Source organism: Brachyistius frenatus, unplaced genomic scaffold, assembly GCF_029030835.1.
Source record: "Brachyistius frenatus isolate BFR_SWC_R1_liver_20210118 unplaced genomic scaffold, ASM2903083v1 Contig_229, whole genome shotgun sequence".
NCBI lineage: Eukaryota > Metazoa > Chordata > Actinopteri > Embiotocidae > Brachyistius > Brachyistius frenatus.
This window is the reverse complement of record NW_027210828.1, coordinates 500,502-514,586: the sequence shown is the minus strand read 5'-3', so window position 1 is coordinate 514,586 and position 14,085 is coordinate 500,502. Positions and strand designations below refer to the sequence as shown.

General features: G+C 40.8%; 2 protein-coding genes across 2 annotated transcripts in view; both read left to right on the top strand.

The window, feature by feature from the left end:
- The window catches only part of pdgfrb (platelet-derived growth factor receptor, beta polypeptide), a 28,380-nt gene extending 26,056 nt beyond the window's left edge, over positions 1 to 2,324 (top strand). Inside the window, exon 23 of the mRNA XM_069719999.1 lies at positions 776 to 2,324. Coding sequence (XP_069576100.1) covers positions 776 to 920 — 145 coding nt within the window. The 3' untranslated portion in view covers positions 921 to 2,324. The remainder of the gene's footprint in view (positions 1 to 775) is intronic.
- Positions 2,325 to 3,355: 1,031 nt separating this feature from the next.
- Positions 3,356 to 13,501, top strand: csf1ra (colony stimulating factor 1 receptor, a). The gene is made up of 21 exons (XM_069720008.1): positions 3,356 to 3,441; positions 4,977 to 5,264; positions 5,432 to 5,719; positions 5,816 to 5,952; positions 6,052 to 6,217; positions 6,357 to 6,558; positions 6,938 to 7,053; positions 7,218 to 7,329; positions 7,490 to 7,689; positions 7,985 to 8,076; positions 8,219 to 8,345; positions 8,450 to 8,554; positions 8,762 to 8,872; positions 9,010 to 9,172; positions 9,286 to 9,368; positions 9,483 to 9,586; positions 9,975 to 10,097; positions 10,189 to 10,300; positions 10,380 to 10,479; positions 11,519 to 11,630; positions 12,010 to 13,501. The coding sequence occupies exons 1-21, from the start codon at positions 3,390 to 3,392 to the stop codon at positions 12,154 to 12,156; spliced, it is 2,940 nt and encodes a 979-aa protein (XP_069576109.1). The 5' UTR covers positions 3,356 to 3,389; the 3' UTR covers positions 12,157 to 13,501.
- The last annotated feature ends 584 nt before the right edge of the window (positions 13,502 to 14,085 follow it).

Genomic DNA, 14,085 nt, shown 5'->3' with positions numbered 1-14,085 from the left:
CATGCAGTCCGTTGTATAAAAAGGTTATTCAACAATCATCCTTCTAAGGATGAATATGGATGAATATGGCTAGAGCTGAGATGATTTATCATTTAATCAATTAGTAGATTGACAGATGATTAACTGACATTACTATTTAATAATCACCTCATCCTTTAGGGTGTTTTTTGTGGCTGTCAGCTTGTGAGACTTTTTTGTTTTACATGATTTACCGACAAAACAGAGGAACATTTGAGTGGAGGAAGTTGTTTGAAGTATTTTCACTATTTCCAGAATTTTTATACACCAAACAGTTACTTTACTAATCATTCAAAAAAAAAAGTAAAATATTTTTTTTTTGCAGCTGTGTTTATGACCCTTTAAAGTAAAAATACTGGTTTTATCATTTTTCACAGTTGGTCAGCTTGTATGATTTCTTTTAAATCGTGTTTTTAAGCTGTTAGGGAAATGCTTTTTAACACCCTATAGAAAGTAATAACTACTGTATTTTACTACTAATTACTAAGAAAGAAACATCAGATCTATTCAGCAGAAAATCGTTGAGTGCCAGTTATTTAGTGCACGTGGAAGAGTTCCCAGAAGTGCAGGAAGTACAGGGAAGTACTAAAACGGGGTCTTAAAATGGGTAAAACGTTTTGCTTTTAAGTGAAAAATATGTTGTGTGGTTGCTGAAGGGGAGATGAAAACTCAGCACCACTTATGCGACATGTCTTTCTGTGAGTCTTATGCATCTGAGTGTAGAGGATGAAGTTGTGTTTTGCTTTCCCGCCCTCAGCTCTCTGGTGGAGGAGGAGACCGACTCCATGTCTCAGGACACGGCTGAAACTCTTCCAGAGGAAGACCGGCTGGAGGAGACCAGCGAGAGAGACGCCCTTCTGGGCTCCTCCGGGACGCCTGAGGTAGAAGACAGCTTCCTGTAGCCACATGTAGAAACCTTGAGACAGCAGAGCCCCTCTCTGGGGATCTCTGTTCGGTTAACATGCCTGAAAAAGGGAACGTGACTAAACTATGTAGCAGAACTGAGACTGAGAAGGTCATCTCTGTGTATCAACTAAGCACTCTGAGTTTTTATTAACTACAAACAGTTACAAATAATGTGTATGACGCTAACTTCCAGTTATTTCTGGAAGCCTGCCAATAAAAAAAAATACGGTACTCACACTCCTATACAGTCAGTTTACAGTAAGTAGTGACGCTTTTACTGTATTTTCCATTTTAGCCATAGAGACTTATGAGGCCTTATGAGATATGTGCTTTACTATTTAGATATGTCTAGCCATACGCCTTTCTGTCTGTTATTATTCAATCCAGACCTTTACTGTTCACAAGCAGTGTAGATTGTCGCAAAAGCGGGTGATTTTGTTTTGTGTCTATTGAACTTTCTTTCGTTTTGTTTTAGCCGTACAAAATAATTAACTCAAACACAATACACAAAAGAAAGAAAATACTGTACAAACAAGAGCAATTCCCATATTATTGGGAATCATTAATACTCGGTCCTAAACCTTGATCAGACAAGGAAAGCTGCTTATCAAATTTGACTTATGTATATTTTAATTTTTTTTTCCTTACCTTGGGTACAAACAACTGTATTCACTGCATTATAATATTTTTGTAAAATCATTCCCACGACCTGAAATGCAGACAGATTCTTCGTGCACCATTTTAACGTGAGACATACGTTCCTTTGAGTTTCATGTGCCACACTGTTGGGATTTTTATATGTGAAGTTTGAATACTATCTTGGATTTTGAATACTTTGTTATTTCATAGTTCTGTGCCTGATTTGCACTTTATTTAGAAAAAAAATGTGGATACTCGTATTAAAGATATAAATTTAGTCTTGTGAAAGACAGAAATCATTAGAACCTTTGAGTTAAGTACGGGGCTGTTACAGTTATTAGGATGTCCAGTTTCTGTGCAGATAGATGCCTCTCAAATGAAAACGATACAAACAGCCTATCACTGCCTTAGCACAACAGTATGAACTGACTTATTTTTTGTCTTGCAGCTATTGTTGCTTGCCAATATGGAGGGCTACTGTACTTTAGAAAACTAGACAGCCATATGTGTACATGTAAAAATGAAGCCTTTATTCTTCTGTTGCTTTGGATAACATTCACTTACACACTGTGTCGACTTTCAGTACATTTAAAACAACACGGTTTTATTTGCTGTTGTATTTGTTACTCAGTTTTAAAATGCACAAGTTCACTGTATCACAAGCTATGGTACCAAAGCTCTTCTTAACGTTTACAGATGTATTTTTATATGTTTCATTTTATATGTTGTAAATGTGACAATAAATGTGTATTATCATAGTATTACTGGATATCTGGAATCTTGTTTGAATCAATAGTGTTTCTCTGCTAGGTTGCCCTTCTCCATCTTCATTTATGTTTCCTCACTGTTTAAGCAGCTCAAAAATAACATCAGAGTCTGGTGGAAGATCATTCCCACTGGTGTCACTAATATACTATATTTACAGATTTCTATCTGATAATCTTTCTATAATTTACTTCATGATGTGAAGTCCTTCTCAGAACAGATTATATTTACTATATATCCACAATGACTCGTCTCCCTCTACACTGTCCGTGTGTCCCTCTACGATTCGCGGGTCAGTTTTCTGAGAGCCCTTTGACTGTCCTCCCTTCCTCCATTCTTCCACTTGTCCACGCGAGAAAAGCCTGGCAGCCATGGTTCAGCGGCGATGCAGGTGATTAGTCTCACTTCTGCAGATGTCTTGGGAGTATTGCGCCTGGCTGTGGCAAATTGGCACAGGCTCATTAATTTGTTGAGTGTGATTTGCTGATGCCCCCCGCCCGCCCACACACAATTCCCTCCACCACTTGCTCTCTGGAAGATTTCATGTTTGCTGTCTGACTTCTGTGGAGAGAAGACTGTAAACAAGCAGAAAGGAGAAGAAGGGACTCCTGTGTCCGCGCTGGACGCTGGAAACTTCAAACCCAGGGACGTGTTTATATCCCGCTGTCAGGCTGCAGGTGAGTACTTTTGAAATAAATAAGTGATGCTTCAACAGTGCTAATTCGGCTGCATTTTGGTGTTGTAGTGACTTATTTAATGTCATCGTAAAGCGCTTCACTCTTTTCACGATTTTAATCTGCACGTTATTCGAGATTATATAAACAGAACTGTTCAGTTGCATTTTCACGGGTAAAGTTGCTCTGACCGGTCAGAAAAGAGAAGTAAAGGAGGAGTGATGGCCCAACTTCTGAGGTGGTTTTTTTCTTTCTTTCTTTCTTTCTTTCTTTCTTTCTTTCTTTCTTTCTTTCTTTCTTTCTTTCTTTCTTTCTATTTGCGACACCACGAATCAGACGAAGACGCAAGTGTCACTCTTCACACTGCAGGCTTGGAGCTGATCCAGGATGCAGTCCTGCCTCACGCTGTTGCTGGGGATCGTAGCCTCTGCTGCTTCAGGTAAGGTTCAACAAACACCCATAGTAAAAATTACAGCTGTGGGGATTTTTGTTTTCGCTCAAATTTTTTTGGTTGGCTGATGCAGATGTATAATCCACAATCTGATATAAAAGAATAGAAGTGAAAAGATGGAGAAAAAAAAGGAAAAGCACACGTGTTTTATTTGTATTTTTATTCCATATGGACTTAAAGGATGACAATTCTTACAATATGTAGGGTTAAGTATATGTAAAGCTCTAAAAGGTTTGATTACTTAAATCCAGTTGCAATAAGACACTATTTTAACAACCAAATAATTATAACAACCGGTTATTTACACAAGATATAAAAGGCTAAACATCCAAACGTAACTTCTCTCGTGTGTGAAGCTCTAATACTTTATCGTACATTTCATCTCGTGGTCAGTGCCGAGGACATCTGACACACTGCTGTGTCTAATGAGCAGGACAATTGTCTTAAACATCATGAGTTGTTTTGAGGGTCATTCTTGCAACACTTTCTTTTCTCTCTTCCTCTCTTTTTTTCCACCATTTTACTTATAATATCACATATATATCATGCACCAGGCATCAAATTGCAATTTCATGTATTTGCATTTATACACATAATAGCATCTGTTGTTTGATTTCATTATAGCTCGAGTGAATTCGCTTTGCTTTCTGGTGGATTACTGTAAGAGGTATAATTGAGGTCTGTTTAAGGTTGAATGAATAGTTCATTTAGGTGGTTAAACAAGGTAGCTGTTTACTCTGACAATCAGGAGGTTCAGTTTCTCAGAGTGCTGTGGTGAATAGAGAAAAAAAATGCTGAACATGGAATCTCAGTTCTGCTTCAACATGCAAAACTCAATGTCTAAAAAGCCAAAAGGAAACTTGTATAACCACTGCTGAAAGTGCAGAGATGAGGTGAAATGAGAGAAATGAAATGGGAGAATTCCTCAGGTTAACGGGAAAAGGCTCTCCGGTGTCATTAAACTGTACAAAAGTGGTCCCCAAAAACTTTGAAGGCAGCACAATATGTAGCTCAGTTTCTACAAACTTGAGTATGTACAAACAGATCCTCTACACAGGCATCAAAGGGGGTACTGTTCTTCATCATGAAAACTTCCCTTATCGTTTCCCGAGGCTCAGCAGTGTATGCCCGGAAAATATGACTCCCTTTTCAATGTTTAAAATTCATGAAAGCGTACATGTATTTTTGGTGTTGAACACAAGGGTTTAATTTGAAATATCACAGAAACAGATATGAAGCTCTCCATAATTACAGTTTTTATATCAGATAGACACATTGTGAAAAGCAGATGTGAGAAGTATAGAGAGTTTCATGGTCCAGCCTGTTCATAAAATTACTTCCAAAATAAATCTGAATCATGGAGCAGATGAGATTATTGAAATGACCCAAACAGAAACAAAGTCTTAAGCTTTAAAAGACATAAGGAATTCAATTGTTCTCCCACATTCTTTATATGTTTTTCCATTGCCTAAAAAATCAGTACAAGCATTCATTAATTATTTCATATTTTCTATTGTTTTCAGCGGAATGGAGGCGCCCAGTAATCAAATTCAACTCTAAGGTGGTGAGGAGCTCTGAGGTGGTGGTTCGACTTGGGACCCCTCTGGATCTGAGGTGTGAGGGTGACGGGCCCGTAAACTGGCAAACCAGGCTGGCCAAACACAGACGCTTCGTGTCCAAGGGCAACGGGAGCATCCGCACCTTGAAGGTGGAACATCCCTCTGCGGAGTTCACTGGAACGTACAAGTGTTATTACACCACAGGGTCACAACATCAGGAGCTGACCTCCTCGGTGCATGTGTATGTGAAAGGTGAGTTTGAATGAGACCCGGCTTCTTAATGTTCATTTTTTTAAGTGCATCGATAAATGATTGTCCACTGCAGTTATACTTTTCTGTGACTTTTTATTAGATTTCCTCTGTGTAAATTTAATATTTGTTCTGTTTTTTAATAAATTGTACTCAACACCTTTTTCTAGATCCAAACCGTGTCTTCTGGACCAGCAGCACGTCCCTGCGGGTGGTGAGGAAGGAGGGTGAGGACTACTTGCTGCCCTGCCTCCTGACTGACCCATCAGCCACAGACCTTGGCTTCCGCATGGACAATGGCACCACCGTGCCACCAGGAATGAACTTCACCATCTACAGGCACCGTGGGATTCTCATCCACAGCCTCCACCCCAGCTTCAACGCTGACTACGTCTGCACAGCCAGGGTCAACGGAGTGGAGAGGCCCTCCAAGGCCTTTTCCATCAACGTCATTCAGAGTGAGACCACTTGGCTGCTCGAAATGATTTACCAATCCACTTTAAGTGATATGTGCCTCCCTTTTGACTCTGGTATATGATTTCCTCTTGCCCTAGAGCTTCGTTTCCCTCCATATGTCTTCTTGGAGACAGATGAATATATGCGCATCGTTGGGGAAGAACTCAAGATTCGCTGCACAACACACAATCCCAACTTCAACTATAATGTCACCTGGAAATACACCACCAAATCAGTCAGTACGAGACATTTTTGAAGTTTGACTGTGGCAGAAATCATGATTTTCACTTCGATTTTTTTTTTTTTTTTTTTTTTTTAATCTTTTTGTCTTCAGAAACCAATCATAGAAGAGAGGGTTCGCTCTGGTGGAGAAAATCGTCTGGACATACAGAGCATACTCACCATCTCTGCAGTGGACCTCGCAGACACAGGAAACATCTCCTGCATCGGCACAAATGAAGCAGGGGTGAACAGTTCAACCACTTACCTGCTGGTAGTGGGTAAGCCCACCCCCCCCCCCCAAAAAAAAAAAAAAAACAACCAAAAAAAACACACATGCCATGACTGAAAGCTTGAAACATTTACTGTAGTAAAAAACAACAAGCTGAAAGTATTTATGTCATAATTCCTTTTGAACAGACAAGCCCTACATCAGGCTGTCTCCCCAGTTGTCACCTAAACTGGCCCACAAAGGTCTCTCAGTCGAGGTGAATGAGGGAGAAGATCTGGAGCTCAGCGTGCTCATCGAAGCGTATCCGCACATCATAGAGCACAGATGGCAGACCCCGACATCTCCCAACACATCCACACAGGAGCACAAGTTCATCCGGTACAACAACAGGTACAGGAACAAGGCCTAAGGACTGAACACAGGGTAGACCAGATGGAAGTAATTCACTGCTTCTTGTTTGAGGGTCTCAGCAGAAAAGTCGAAAAATCAAATATAGTACAGGAAGAGGAAGCTGCTCTGGATTTGTGATATGCTGTCAGTGCATTTTGGGCTAATTTGACAGGGAACATCGAGGTCATTGTGTTTGTCAGGTCATGAAACTTGCCAGAGGGAAGAGTGGTGTTCTCCTTTTAATGTGTCAGTGTACTCAGTAATGATACATAGGAACCATATGAATTCAAACCACAGAATTAGTCACTTCTGATTCTGCAGACATTCCTCTTTTTCTCCATTTTAACATCCTTTTTGTGTTATTTTGGTATTTTTTTAGATACCACGCCACCTTGCAGCAAAAGAGGATGAATGTGCAGGAGCAGGGCCAGTATACTTTCTATGCAAAGAGTGAACTGGTCAACGCATCCATCACATTTCAAGTTCAAATGTACCGTAAGTGACACAACAAGCACAGAGAAGTAAACACGTTCATGGTGCTGTGGCATGATTAGTATTTTTTACTTTGTGTTTCCTGCAGTAAAACAATCTGATTGGTCTATCTGTCAAATAATCCAAGTTAAGCATTAATTTTTCACTCTTATCTTTTTAACTGGCAGAGAGACCTGTTGCTGTGGTGAGATGGGAAAATGTAACCACACTTACTTGCACCTCATTTGGCTACCCTGCTCCCAGGATCATCTGGTATCAGTGTTTTGGAATACGTCCCACGTAAGTACAACTGCACAGGAAAAACTTTGTCTAATCCTTGTTCAATGTTTGATTAGAAACTGACACCCAGAACATTTTACAGTGACACCACATTTGAGAAAAGGTTCAGTTTTTACCTTTTCTTACCACCTTTGACTGTGTCTGTGTTGTGCTGTGGCAGGTGCAATGAAAATAACACAGGGCTGCAGATGGCGATCCCTCTCCAGGCTCCTACTGTGGAGGTCCAGAGGGAGGAGTATGGGGCCGTGGAGGTGGAGAGCATCCTCACCGTGGGGCCCTCCAGCCGCAGGATGACAGTCGAGTGCGTGGCCTTCAACGTTGTTGGCATCAGCAGCGACACGTTTGCCATGGAGGTTTCGGGTGAGCATTTAATCACATATCCATTTTCAGGCTGTGATTACTGATGCTGTATTCGTCAGTTTGTTATGGTAAATTCACACGGATATAGCTCAGATCAGATCTGATCTTTGATTTGTAAAGTCATGCTCTCATGGTCAGTTGTTCCTTTCCTTGTATATCAGAATATTTGCATTTTGAATGTTTTATAAGAATATGCCAAGGCTACAATAAATTCTACATGAGGGAACACCAGCTTATGTGTCATACAGTCAGTCTATATTAGTTAAATAATATTGATCGTTCTCTGATTGGACAGACAAACTCTTCACTTCCACCCTGACTGGAGCAGCAGGCATTCTGGCCATCCTCCTTGTGCTGCTGGTTTTTCTATTTTACAAATACAAGCAGGTAAGACCAATTCTTTAAGTGTAAACACCACAACATGAGTTGTACAACATAGTTGACATCCAAATATTTCAAAGAGACATGGGTCTGTAAACGTGTTTTTCTGCTTGAATTCAAAGCCATTCTTTCCCACTTTACTTTTCAGAAACCCAGGTACGAGATCCGCTGGAAGATCATTGAGGCAAGAGATGGCAACAACTACACCTTCATTGACCCCTCTCAACTGCCGTACAGCGAGAAATGGGAGTTCCCCAGAAACAAGCTCAAACTAGGTTTGCAAGATGTAACATGAAGCAGATAAAAAAAAGTCTGACAGTGAATAAGAGACCAGGTTACACTGACAAATGCTGCCGCTGTGTATTTTCTCTCCCAACAGGGAAGATCCTGGGTGCAGGTGAATTCGGAAAGGTAGTTGAGGCCACAGCCTTCGGTCTGGGAAAGGATGACAATGTGATGCGTGTGGCTGTAAAAATGTTAAAAGGTAAATATATACCATTTAACAGAGAATTTATTGTTTACTTGAGTACGTCAGAGTGACTGGCAAATCAAAAAATGTTCCAGATAACATGAAAAATTTATCAGACTCAGGCATCTAAAAACATGATGTCACAAGCTTGGTTTTTTTTTTTGTCCTCACATTATCTGTTGGGATGATGGTCTGATGAAAACCTGTTATGTGTTTCTGCAGCCAGGGCCCATTCGGATGAGAGGGAGGCTTTGATGTCTGAACTGAAGATACTGAGCCACCTGGGACAGCACAAGAACATTGTCAATCTACTGGGCGCCTGCACATATGGAGGTAGGATAGCTGTAAAAACATGTTTAGCAAAGTTCCCAGTCATGCAGCTCATGGAAAATCTAAAATAATTTGCATGCAAACCCGTTTTTTTGTTGTTGTTGTTGTTTGAATGGCCCTAACATGTGTTTCCTCATCAGGACCAGTGCTTGTGATCACTGAGTTCTGCAGCCTCGGCGACCTCCTGAATTTCCTTCGTCAGAAGGCAGAGACATTTGTAAACTTTGTTATGAATATTCCCGACATTATGGAGAGCTCTAATGTCTACAAGAACATCTGCAGTCAGAAGCATTTCATTAGGAGGTACATCAACAAACATGCCTGAGGATTTGTGAAAAGTATCCAGGCACTGTTATCTGTCTCTGTTTATATCCCCTCCTGTACCTCTCTTCATGCGTTTCTCTTCCATCTAACAGTGACAGTGGGATCTCCAGTGAATCCTCCAGCAGTTACTTGGAGATGAGACCCAGCCAGCCGCTGAATATGGAGTCCTCTCAAGGTAAGCTCAGCACCAAACCCCTGGGTGAAGTAACAGAGGGTCAGTAGCCAGCTGATGAAAATCTTGGACCTCTTAGCTTCCTGACTTAGGGCCATTTTTTCCATGTGATTATAGACCCTGTGTGTAAGGAGACTGGTGATTGGCCGCTGGACATCGATGACTTGCTGAGGTTTTCCTTTCAAGTAGCTCAGGGCCTTGAGTTTTTGGCTGCTAGAAATGTGAGTGATTTTTACCACTGAAAGCTATTACTGTATTACTGTACAAACTTGTAAAGCAGAGAACACTACTGTGGTAATATACAACAGCTACAGTGTGGGCCCAAGAGAGGGTACACAGTCACACTGGATTTTAGGACAAAAAAACAACCTTATTTGTGTGAAACAAATGTGTCTTTTTATAGAATATAATAAATCAAGGGTGTAAAATCATTTGGGAGGGTGTTATAAGGGGTATTTCCCATTACAATCTTTGTATTGACTTGCCGCCATAGTTTGATATTGTGTTTGAACATAATCTTTCATGCTGCATTAAGAAATGTACTGATCCTGTTGTCTTTAGTGTGCAAGACTTTACACCCGGAGACAAACTGTGTGAATGTGTGTGCAGTGTATTCACAGAGACGTGGCTGCCAGGAATGTCCTCTTGACCAACCACAGAGAGGCAAAGATTTGTGACTTTGGTTTGGCGCGGGACATCATGAATGACTGCAACTATGTGGTGAAGGGCAATGTAAGCACCCTAGGAGATTACAGTCATCTTTTAATTACATGAGTAATAGATTGATTCAAAATCACTTTTTATTTCAACATTGTTTGGGAAGGCTCGTCTGCCAGTGAAGTGGATGGCTCCGGAGAGCATCTTTGACTGTGTCTACACTGTCCAGAGTGATGTCTGGTCCTACGGCATCCTTTTGTGGGAGATCTTTTCTTTAGGTCAGAGCACACGCACATGTCCTCTAACATATGCCTTGGGATTTGCTTGCAAATATAACATTATATTATTCTCTGCTAGGCAAGAGCCCATACCCTAGTGTGGCAGTGGATTCCAGGTTCTACAAGATGGTGAAGCGCGGCTATCAGATGTGCCAACCAGACTTTGCTCCATCTGAGATGTAAGCTTAATACTTCAGCAACATAAGGCCTGGTTCATTCAAGGATGCCCCACCCTCAATGCTTAAAACATTATTTGTTTTCTTCCCACTGGTATTATGCCCCTTAGTCTTACCTCAATTGACACTAAGTCTGTTGAGTTTTACTGCAGAATCAAGTGACTATCAGCAGGGTTTTTACAGCTGAGTCAAAAGTAATAGTTGCCTTTTTATTAGCTGATCAAATTAGCTATTAGACTGTGGGAAGTAGTGGTAGTGATACTCTGACTGGTCTTACTAACCGAAAAAAAAAAAAAAAAAAAACTTTAATAATGACTGATTTATAAAAACAGCTGAAGTTGAGCTGACTCGAACATCAGACAGTTCAAATAGCAGACGTTCCAAATGTTTATCACGACCGAACAAAGGTCCTTTTTTTCCCCTCTGGCCTATCTAACATCTGAAATAACTGACACATGAGGTAACCTCATGAAGAACATCCATTATTCCTGATTTTAATTCGCTTGCTCAACTCAACACTTAATAAGCCAAAACTCAAGCCGTCGAAATGAAAAAAGAAAGAGAGTGTTTTTCCCAGTATCTCAGACGGCCCCAACATCTGTGTGCACTGATTTGGCGTGGCTGTCACACCACCCGGAATAACTGGGCTGTGTGAATGGAAGGGGACAGAATCTGAGTCAGGGCCTAATGATCTGTTGTTCTGCTGTGAGTCAGGCCTTAGTTCTGCCTGTTAGCCACATGATCTCAAAGCTAGGAAGCCATGTAACTGCTATTTCACAGCCGCAAAATGAGACAGCAAGGGCATGGCTTCTTATGAACGAGTCTCTCTTACCGAACTGCATCACCACCTCCATAAGCCTAATTTGTCTAATTTGGCTTGTACAGTTTCTTGACTTTAAACCACAGAGTTTAAGCAGTGAAACTAGGGTGCCCAGCTGGGAATCTATAAATCCCTGACAATGTGTACCATTAATTCTTATTTTGTCCACTGAATTCTTCTGAAGGAATCTCGTTTTCTAAGCATGGTTCACTCTTGTTTCAGCTACGTGATCATGAAGATGTGCTGGAAACTGGAGCCGACAGAGCGCCCCACATTTAGCAAAATCAGCCAGATGATAGAAAGACTACTCGGGGACCAACCTGAGCAGGAGCAGGTGAGTCAGTGTGAAGCAGAGTTCAGTGATTCCAGTCTGGCTTCATCCAAACTATGTAAGGAACAAAACATGTGATACTCTAGCCAAGCAGTCCCCAGGAGACCCTATTTCCTTTCATTCAATTCTCCCAAAAAAGAGCTTGGCTGTCAAACCAATTAAATGAATTGGATTTTTTTGTGATAAAATCTTTTTCGGGTGTTGCTGCCAAAGGAAATACTATTTGAAATAAAAAGCAGTTCTATTTCTAGCATGGAAACATCCTCCGCTGCCAACTACACATCGAATCGATAATGATGTTTACACTGTCTCACATCACAATAGCCTGATGTTTGGCTTTCTTGGATCACATTTCACCATCTTAAATGATGCCTCTCCACAGCTAATCTACCAGAATGTGCAGCAGCAGGTCACCGAGGGTGAAGTGTGTGACAAACCCAAGTGCTACGACGGCCCCTGTGACCAGTCTTGTGACCACGAGGAAGAGGAGCAGCCTCTGATGAAGACCAACAATTATCAGTTTTGTTGAAAGCCCTCAACCACCAGTCAATCAGTAAATCACTCACTCATCAACAAGCATCAGGGCCATGTGGATCAGCTGTAGTTCATGGCCAAAGCACCACAGCTTGTGGCGCCCGCCGGAGAGCTGCAGAGAGTTGCCCTCTCAGCTATTTTTTGCCTGTTGTTCCTGCTCTCCAGACAGACAAGCAGCTGCTGCAAGAAGCATGTGACTTGGCTCTTTGCAGACCATGACCAAAAATTGCCACGTCTAACAACGACTGCAGACATTAAAGGAGGAAACATGTCAACAAACCACACAAGCACTCAAAGCTGTACCTTATCTGAAATATTACTCCCTGGTGGACTGTTTCTCAGTCCCTCTGTTATGTGTTTGAGGTATAATCTGTCCCTTGTCCTTTCTTCTGAGTATGTTCTTAATTATCTATCGTACACTATGTTTATTACTATTTTTTATTTACTACTGAGAGTGAATGTCTTGTGTTTTGTGGAGATTTTGTCAGCAGGTTCACTTCCTTTTCATCATCTTGTTGCATGTATGGTTTCTCAGAGGAAGCCATCCAACAGTCAAAAACATTGGATTCAAACTATGTGATCTCCCCACCTTCAGGATGACAAGTTTTATTCTCCGGTCATCTTAATCAAAAGTCTTAAATGCAAAAGCTGTTTTTTTCCCCCCACTGATTTAAACATGTTAAAGCAACCATGGAGAAGGCAAAGAATGACTGTGTTGTTTTCCTCTCTGTGCTTTGGTCATAGCTCCATTTCTTGTGACATACTTACAGTAGCCCGCAGATGGCCGCACCATGTGATTGTTCCACTTCATTCTAATTATTTTACCAGTGTTCAGTGTGAGTTAGTAGCAAGGAATACAACTGGACTGAGCAGGGAAATCTGTGGATCCATTGTGGATCAGATGAACAGTGTTTCATGTTTGACAATGTGAAAGTTTTTTGTTTTTTTTTCATTTGCGTGGTACAACTTAATTTTCTCATTTCCCGCTGTACTAGATGAGTGTTAGGATGTAAGCTTCACCAGTGTCTGTATGTAGCAGTCAGCCTACACTGCCAAAAGTATGAGGATGTTAGGATTGCATATAAGCTATGTGACAGATAGAGACTGCAGGCATTTTTAATGTGCTTGCCCCTGAGTGAAACACAAGTGAGCTGTCCAATAATGTACATATATATCTCATAAATCAAAAATTATCTTTATTTTCACTGGAATGTTGCAGATTGTAGTGCATCAATATTTCATATATGTGTCGTGTGTTTAAATGAGACAATCAGTGCAACAGCTGCAAATCAAGTTGCTGAAAATCTGCAGAGGTGTTGAATAAAGCTTTACCATTGAAACTCCAGATTTAATTATTTGTCAGACACTTTTAACAGAATCTTTTTCTTTGCTCTATTTCCCTGTGCTGATATAAACTATGTGGCGTTTATGTTCTTCTCTCCTCACTTCCTATTTTTTATTGGATATCATCCAATCTGCGTTTCCTCTGGAACATTTCCCACAGTATCTGTCGACATTGCACAACTCTGAAATCTTTGGAGAGAACTATCAATCCTGCTACTGAGGCTACACAAAGTTGACATGCTTTTTTTCCCTTCTTTGTGTGGTTTCAGCTAAAATCCTATTTATTGACACTTGTTTTTTTTTTTTAACTTCATCAGGTTCTTGAACAGCAATCTTTGTTTCATTGTCTAGAACCTAAAACATTATTGAACAAACTCATCACCACAGTTGTTTCTCTGCTCTGCCAGAGTCTAACTCGTCTCTTTCTGTCAGCTGCTCTGTGTAAAACTGTTTCACAGACACCTCAGAATTAATTTCCTCTGGTAACTGGCGTGTCCAAAAAAGATCATATGACATTGTAATGTTCTGAATGTCGACAGAAAAAACAAATACCTCCTGCCCTTTTGTTTGTATTTGCTAT

What these genes read in the sequence shown, in the direction of transcription:
- csf1ra (XM_069720008.1), top strand. Translation starts at nt 3,390, where the DNA reads ATGCAGTCCTGCCTCACGCTGTTGCTGGGGATCGTAGCCTCTGCTGCT. An exon ending in CACTTACCTGCTGGTAGTGG is followed by an intron (nt 6,218 to 6,356) that starts GTAAGCCCACCC and finishes CCTTTTGAACAG; the next exon opens with ACAAGCCCTACATCAGGCTG. An exon ending in GTGGGAGATCTTTTCTTTAG is followed by an intron (nt 10,301 to 10,379) that starts GTCAGAGCACAC and finishes ATTCTCTGCTAG; the next exon opens with GCAAGAGCCCATACCCTAGT.